Here is a 7,554-nt window from a genome sequence, read left to right as displayed (position 1 = left end):
TGTCTCTCTCTGTCCCAAAAATAAATAAAAAACGTTGAAAAAAAAAAAATTTAAAGAGCAGCCTCCAGGTGGCTCGGTCGCTTAAGGTCCAGCTCTTGATTCGGCTCAGGTCATGATCTCATGGTTTGTGAGACTGAGCCCTATGTCGGGCTCTGCACTCACTCTGCAAGAGCCTGCTTGGGCTTCTCTCTCTCCCTCTCTCTCTCTCTGCCCCTCCCCTGCTTGCTCTCTGTCTCTCTCAAAATAAATAAATAAGTTTAAAAAAAAAAAAGAGTAGCTTCCAGAAGATCGTGAGGAATCTGGAAGGGAAAACAAATTGCCTTCCTCGACTCCCCTGAGACTAGCCATTTTAGAAAATGTTCTCTCCTCCAAAGCCCGCCCCCACATAGGCAGGGTTTTTCTCTTGGGCAAACCTGTTCCTTGGGAAGGGAAAGGGAGGTGGCAAAACCTGTTTGAAGGCGAGGTTGCCTTCCTTGGAGGCAGGAGCATCTAGCAGTGAGACAGAGGCCACGAAAGTTCTGGGGAGCCAGGACAACCCACTCTCAAGACAGCTGCAAGCATTTAAGGGAGACAGACCAACGTGGCAAGATGGGGACCACACAAGAGGTGGGAGAAAAGACGTTAGACCTTGGGTAAGTAAGATCTGGCCCACTGGATTGGAAACGAGCAATGAATAGTTGTGAGCTCTGACCAGGGCAAATCTTGGCTTCCTGGAAGAGACCCGACTGCAAGAAAAGGAATTTGCAGAGGAGTAGGGTGGCTTCAGGTAGGAAATGGGGAACTGGGGGTTCAGGATAATCCCCTATTGTGTTGTATCTGATAAAACTGCCTGTTGGGGCACCTGGGTGGCTCACTCAGTTAAATGCCTGACTCTTGGTTTCGGCTCAGGTCATGATCTCATGGTTCGTGGGTTCAAGCCCCACATCTGGCTCCGTGCTGATGGTGTGGACCTGCTTGGGATTCTTTCTCTGTCCCTCTCCTGCTCTCTCTCTCTCTCTCTCTCTCTCTCTCTCAAAATAAGCTTAAAAGAAAAAAGAAAGAAAGAAAGAAAGAAAGAAAGAAAGAAAGAAAGAAAGAAAGAAAGAAAGAAAGAAAGAAAAGCCTGCCTGTTGTGTTTTCTAATACCCACTCCCCAGAATGGCCCTCAGGAAAGCTGACCCAGAAAGAAGCTGAGGTCCAGGTACTCCTTCCCAGCAAATCTTCCTCCTTACCTTCTTCCCCCACCCCTCCACCTCTGCCATGCTTTGCCCTGACCACTCCCCAGCATCAGGCCTGACGAGGTGCAATCATCCCCATCCCTGCCTGGTGACAGCTGGGCGGGTCTGTCAAGTTCCACCCAATAGTATGTAACAAGGAATATCTCTACCACTCTCGTGTAGGTAGAGCAAGGCCACAGAGTTAAATACGATTATACGATTAGCTTTACATTCCACCCTCCCTGGGCTCTGAAAACCCCACCATAGGGGTGATCTGTTTCCAGGAAGGGGTGGAAGTAGTAGAAGTATCCAGAAGACAAGAGATCTGAGGGTTTTCTTAAGGCCTGCTCTCTGCTCTGTACCTTAATTACTGTTCATTCCAGTGTCTCCTACCTACGATCCAGTTCCCTGAAGACACTGCCGAGTATGTCTCACGATCACCTCTTCTCCCCTGGGACTCTTAGGGCCGGGGAGAATGCTGAAGCAGGGCCAGCAGCACCTCTGAGACTCGGGGAGCTGGAGCTGAAGGAAGAGTGGCAGGATGAGGGATTCCCCAGGTGAGGACTTTGAGGGATGTTCCTTAGGACTTGAAGGAAGGAGCGGGGGAGGGAGGCAGAGGTGAGAAAATCGTGGCAGGGCAAGAGGACTGATAAACTGAGACCTGGCTCGATGCGGTTACCCTCATTTCTGCTCCCCCTTGGAATCATTCCCCTCTAGACTTCTTCCTGAAGAAGTTGACCGTTCTGAAGATCCTGAGGATCCCAAGAGAGACTCACAGGCAGGTTGGTAAATTAGAACATAGGTCTTGGGGCCCCTGGGTGGCTCAGTCGGTTGAGTGTCCAACTTTGGCTCAGGTCATGATCTCACGGCTCATGAGTTCAGGCCCCGTGTCGAGATCTGTGCTGACAGCTGGGAGCCTAGAGCCTGCTTCGGATTCTGTGTCTTCCTCTCTGCCCCTCCTCCACTCACGCTCTTTCTCTCTCAAAAATAAACAAACATTAAAAAAAAAAAAAAAAGTAGGCCTCAAGTTCTTGATTCTAGCCCAGTCTGCTGCCCTCATCCCATCACAGTTCCACTTCTCTTTTCCCCAATGTCCCATGTTAGTTCTTCTTTAGAATTTACCCCATCTCACTACTTCTATATGCAGGAATTCCACCTCTTCTTGCCAACACACACATACTTTTCAATTCTTTTCTCCTTTCTCCCAACCCCAGGTACACCCAGCACTTTAGCCCTATGTAGCCCACGCCCCATGCGTAAGCGTCTCTCTGCCCCAGAGTTGCAGCTGAATCTGACTAAGGAGACCGGAGGCCGTGGAGCTTCTCCCACTCATTCCGAACCTTCCTCTCCTGATGGCAGTTCTGACCTGGAGGTAGACGAACTGGAGACACCTTCAGACTCGGAGCAGCTGGACAGTGGACATGAATTTGAATGGGAAGGTGGGAAAGAAACCTGAGGCTGGAGCTGGTAGGAGTAGAAGCTAGAGTTAAAGCAGCTCAGGATGGATTTAATCGGACTAAAGTTAGAAGCAATAATGTGGGGACCAAGTAGTAAGGTCAGCAAAATTACTTTCCTCAGAACAGAAAGCTAGAGCCTATAGATCCCATGCGAGAGTCATCAGTAGAGGAGTGGGGAGGGTCCTTTGTTTATTAAGGAAAATTTTATCCGGTGAGTGTTACATGCTATTACTGAGCAAGAACCGAGTTATAAAGATGAATAAGATAGTCCTATCCTCAGGGAATTCTCTGTTTAATAGGAAATTAAAATATACATATTTTATGCAAATAAATATAGTTAAGGATTATGGTCTACATATGTATAGGGTATGGTCAGCAGGGATGAGAACAAGGTCAATTCTGCCTGAGAAGCATTAGGAAAGACTTCACAGAGGAGGTGATTCTGAGCTGGCCTTTATCAGGTAGCTGGGGAGGCATTCTAGGTGGAAGAAACAAGTTGGGTAAGAACGTGGCATGTTGGAGAATTCAAAGTATTAAGCATGACTATTTTGATATTAAGGAAAACTTTGTTTCTTCTCTACTCACAACACTTCCGATGCCAGATGTGTGGGTTTTCCCCACCCCAACCAATTCTCCACTTCTCCAGACATCAAAAGGGTGTCTTACAGTTCAGCCATGCTGCTTGACTGGAGTCAGCACAGACCCCACAGGTTAAGGGCTCCCCTACAGGATTGCCCTGGACTTCAGACGCCAATCACATGTCCAAATTGTCACCTGAGCTTCTGAATCAGGGTGCTATGTTAAGTTGGCAAGAGTCAAATCATGGAGGTCCTTGCTACCATACTGTGGAGTTTAGATTTTATCCTGTAGGCAATGAGAAGGCACTGAATGGTTTTAATCAAGGGAGTAACATGATCAGATTTGACGGCTCTAAAGAGGTTGGAAACAACCTAAAGGTCCATCAGTCGAGTATTAAATCTAATACGGTGTGTCCATGCAATGGAATACTAAATACTAGGCAACAATTTCTTAAGATGAAGCGGCTGTTTCCATTGCTATGGAAGGATCATGCAGAATTGCTGGATATGGTATATTGCCATTTGAATAAGAAAGGTAGGGTAGAAAACAAAGCTTGCTGTAGCAAGGGGGTAGAAGGTGGAATGAAGTAAACAAACTAGAGGCAAGGAGACCAGTTAAGAGGTTAGCACTAAAGCCAGGTGAGTAATGCTAAGAACCTGAATCAGGACAGCAATAGTGGAAAGAATAATAAGAGAATACAATGGAGATAGATGGAAGAAGATATGGGGTCCAGCTGGCTTGAGCACTGACAGAGAAGAAAATCTTGGATGTCATCAGTTTTCTCTCTCAGGCAGCTAGATGGATGGAGTCATCAAGAAAAGAAATATGGCCGGGGCACCTGGGTGGCTCCGTTGATTGAGTGTCTGACTTTGGCTCAGGTCATGATCTTGCAGTTCATGAGTTCGAGCCCCACATCAGCTTCACTGCTGTCAGCCTGTCAAAGCAGAGCCCACTTCAGATCATCTGTCCCTCTTTCTCTACCCATTCCCTACTTGTGCTCTCCCAAAAATAAGAAAAAAAAAAAAAAGGAAATATGGGAGAGAGGAGGAAGAGAATGAGTCTGACTTACAGCTGGGTCTGGTGACTTGAAGATGACACAAACTAGAGATGTCCACTCTAAGCGTTTAGGGACATGGGTCTGGAGTTAGGAGAGACGTGTGGCTTAGAGAGGCAAATTTGGAATCATCACCTTACTGGTGGTGATTGAAGACATGGGAAGAGATGAGCTCACCCAAGGAAAAGCATGGAAAGAAGAATCCGGAAAAAAACTAATACTGGCAAGGGCCATGGACCTACCATAGTGCAGGGTTACCTCAAGGCCAGTGTCTAGTGAAAAAGTGAGGATCATGAGTCACAGGAAAGAGAAACCAGCAAGCGGTTGTATTGATTGGACAAACTAGGGCTGGAGTCCTGGAAAACACTGAGGAATGAGATGTTGGAGTAATCAACTCTAAGAACCTGGGGAAGTTACAAGACACTGAAGGCATGTACCGTGCCTTATGGACCCTTCCCCATCCCTCTCTTTTAGATGAGCTGCCCCGTGCAGAGGGTCTGGGGGCCAGTGAAGCAGCAGAAAGGCTGGGCCGGGGTTGTGTGTGGGATGTAGCTGGAGAAGATGGTCGTCACTGGAGAGTGTTCCGAACAGGACAGCGGGAACAGCGAGTGGACATGACAGTCATTGAGCCCTATAAGAAAGTCCTCTCTCATGGAGGTAATGACTACCATAAGTGGAGGGGTAAGAACTGTGACTTACTGAATAAAAGGCTTGAGTTGGAAACTCAGTTACGGGGTACAAAATCCTTCCTGTAACTTCCAGAGACCCTCAGAGTCCTTCAACCTAAACAGATGTACTGTCAATGTGTAGCTGTTGACTGAATAAATGGTCCCTTTGTCCTCTCCAGGTTACCATGGTGATGGCCTCAATGCTGTCATTGTCTTTGCCTCCTGTTACCTACCCAGTAGCAGCATCCCCAACTATACCTATGTCATGGAGCACTTGTTCAGGTGAGTCCAACGCCCTGAAGGGCCCCAGGGTGGATGTTGGGAAGGAAAAGCAACAACAAGAACGCCCTGTGATCAGCAGCTGACTGGAGAGTCTACAGTCATGTCCCCCCCACACCCCACATCCTGAAGCACGTCCCTTCCTTGACAGTTGTGTGCCCCCCAGGTATATGGTGGGAACTCTGGAGCTGCTGGTAGCTGAAAATTACCTGCTTGTCCACTTGAGCGGAGGCACGACTAGAGCCCAGGTCCCACCTCTGGGCTGGATACGCCAGTGTTACCATGCTCTGGACCGGCGGTGAGCCACGGGGCGGGGGGGCTGCCACTCTCTCTGTGCCTTCTCTTTCCCTCTTTCCATTCTTTCTTCTTCCACGTAGCCCCTTCCTCTTCACCTTGTCCCTCTACACCCCTTTCCAGGCCTCTCCTGTCTTCCATCCTCTCTCGGAGTCAGGGAAATCTAGTTGCAGATCTTGCCTTTCCCATTTACCTGCTGTATGACTTTGGGCAAGTCACTTAGCCTCCCTGGGACTCCATTTCCTTCTCTGCAGAACAGCAACAAGAATACCTTCGCCATCGCACACGTGTGAAAATCAAATAAATCAGCGTGGCATGTTGCCTGGCACGCAGAAGGTGCTCCCTTTGGTCACCATCTCACCATTTATTTCACTTCCCAGGAGCCACTGTCTCTGCCTCTCTTCTCTGCCTGCTTCCCTGACCCATAAGGCTTTGTTCCATGCGATGTTCCCTTTTCCTCCTTTCTTTCCCCCATCTTCCCTTTGCTCACTTTTCTCTTTCTTTTTGTTTCTCCCCCCGCCCCCCCCCACTGGTCTTCCTCCACCTGGAGTTCTGTCAGTTGTCCTTGTCACAAGGGGAGGGGACAGGGGAGTCACCAAGGACTTAGGCAAGGGTAGGGCACAGGAGGGAGGTGGGGCAGAGGAGGCCAGGCTGAGGAGTTCTGGCAAGAGATTCCTAAAACCAAGGAGCCTTGGGGCACCTGCGTGGCTCAGTTGGTTAAGCTCTGGCCTTGGGCTCAGGTCATGATCTCACAGTTCACAAGTTCAAGCCCCGCATCAGGCTCTGTGCTGACAGCTCAGAGCCTGGAGCCTGCTTCGGATTCTGCTGTGTCTCCCTCTGTCTCTGTCCCTCCTCCTGCTTGCACTCTGTCTCTCTCTCTCTCAAAAATAAATAAACATTTAAAAAAAAGATTTAAAAAGAAATAAAACTGAGGAGCTTTGCAGGGCTAAACATGATGGGTGGGGCTCAGACTGTGGCCGAGGAGCAGGGACTAGCCCCAACTGCCAGAGAAATCTAGAAACTGCAGAAGTCAAAGCACGGAAGATAGCTCCACCTGATTTTCTGGAATGAAGGTGGGAGAACAGAACAATCTCCTATTCTGCAGCCTCCGGAAAAACCTGCGTGGCCTGGTCGTTGTCCACACCACATGGTATGTGAAGGCATTCTTGGCACTGCTGCGACCCTTCATCAGGTACAAGCTTTGGGGACCAGGACCCGCTCCCATTTTCAAAATCAAGATTAAGAAGATCTTGCCCCACCCTGGCTCCTTCTAGCCTTAACCATGCTATACTTGTCATATGTCCCTTTGTAAGCCTCTCCAGGAGCCCTGTTCCCAGTACAACACACACTTGGCTTATCCTCTCTTTTCAGTTCCAAGTTCACACGAAAGATCCGTTTTCTGAACAGCCTGCGAGAGCTGGCCCAACTCATCTCCTTGGATCAGGTTCACATCCCTGAAGCTGTCAGACAGTGAGTTCTGAGCTTAAGGATAAAAGTTGGGGGTGGGACATATAAAGCCAATTCCCGTTTTCTTAGTGCCTTGGGAGAGATGCAGGGGAACTAAATAAAAAACGATACATATAAGTGCTGAGGCATCCAAGAATAAAGGAATATTCACAGCACCGAATTTAGAGGAGACTGAGATCACCCCTAGAGGTCAAGAAGGGATATGCTGGCAGTGCAAAGGAGAAAACATGTGTTGGGGGGAGGTCCTAGGGGACCTCCAGCTTGACCAGCACCGGATCTTCTCCTTCAATTCTCTGGCTTCTCTCCCCAAACCAGTAGGTAAAATCCAGGTCTTGCTCCTGTACCACCTTTTTGTTTTTTTCTCTCTCCTAGGCTGGACAGGGATCTCCATGGCTCAGGAGGCACCTAGTATAAGACAGGACTCAAGGACCTTAGAACCAAGCAAAGATACTGATCTGCCTATGCCCTAACCCTGAAATATCTGGGCTGCTTCCTAAACCACCTCATCTTCAACCCTAGTGCCACTGGACCTTCACATATCATTGGGATGTCATTCCTCT

The 7,554-nt window shown here is 48.6% G+C and overlaps 1 protein-coding gene across 8 annotated transcripts; it reads left to right on the top strand.

The window, feature by feature from the left end:
- Positions 1–275: 275 nt before the first annotated feature.
- Positions 276–7,481, top strand: BNIPL (BCL2 interacting protein like). 8 transcript variants are annotated; one of them, XM_019432837.2, is made up of 10 exons: positions 282–632; positions 1,580–1,753; positions 1,914–1,978; positions 2,411–2,635; positions 4,761–4,943; positions 5,134–5,236; positions 5,385–5,531; positions 6,633–6,677; positions 6,899–6,997; positions 7,367–7,481. In XM_019432837.2, the coding sequence occupies exons 1-10, from the start codon at positions 589–591 to the stop codon at positions 7,401–7,403; spliced, it is 1,122 nt and encodes a 373-aa protein (XP_019288382.1). In that variant the 5' UTR covers positions 282–588; the 3' UTR covers positions 7,404–7,481. The 8 variants fall into 8 exon arrangements, with proteins under 8 accessions (XP_019288381.2, XP_053745786.1, XP_019288382.1 ...); XM_019432834.2 differs by having other exon boundaries at positions 284–632; positions 6,633–6,719; XM_019432838.2 differs by having other exon boundaries at positions 286–632; positions 1,661–1,753; positions 6,633–6,719.
- The last annotated feature ends 73 nt before the right edge of the window (positions 7,482–7,554 follow it).

Source organism: Panthera pardus, unplaced genomic scaffold (assembly GCF_024362965.1).
Source record: "Panthera pardus isolate Hobbes unplaced genomic scaffold, ASM2436296v1 HiC_scaffold_11, whole genome shotgun sequence".
Taxonomy (NCBI): domain Eukaryota; kingdom Metazoa; phylum Chordata; class Mammalia; order Carnivora; family Felidae; genus Panthera; species Panthera pardus.
Note: the sequence above shows the minus strand (reverse complement) of the source record. Positions and strands in the feature narration are given on the sequence as shown.

What these genes read in the sequence shown, in the direction of transcription:
- BNIPL (XM_019432834.2), top strand. Translation starts at nt 589, where the DNA reads ATGGGGACCACACAAGAGGTGGGAGAAAAGACGTTAGACCTTGG. An exon ending in GAAAAGACGTTAGACCTTGG is followed by an intron (nt 633 to 1,579) that starts GTAAGTAAGATC and finishes TGTTCATTCCAG; the next exon opens with TGTCTCCTACCTACGATCCA. An exon ending in CAAGAGAGACTCACAGGCAG is followed by an intron (nt 1,979 to 2,410) that starts GTTGGTAAATTA and finishes TCCCAACCCCAG; the next exon opens with GTACACCCAGCACTTTAGCC.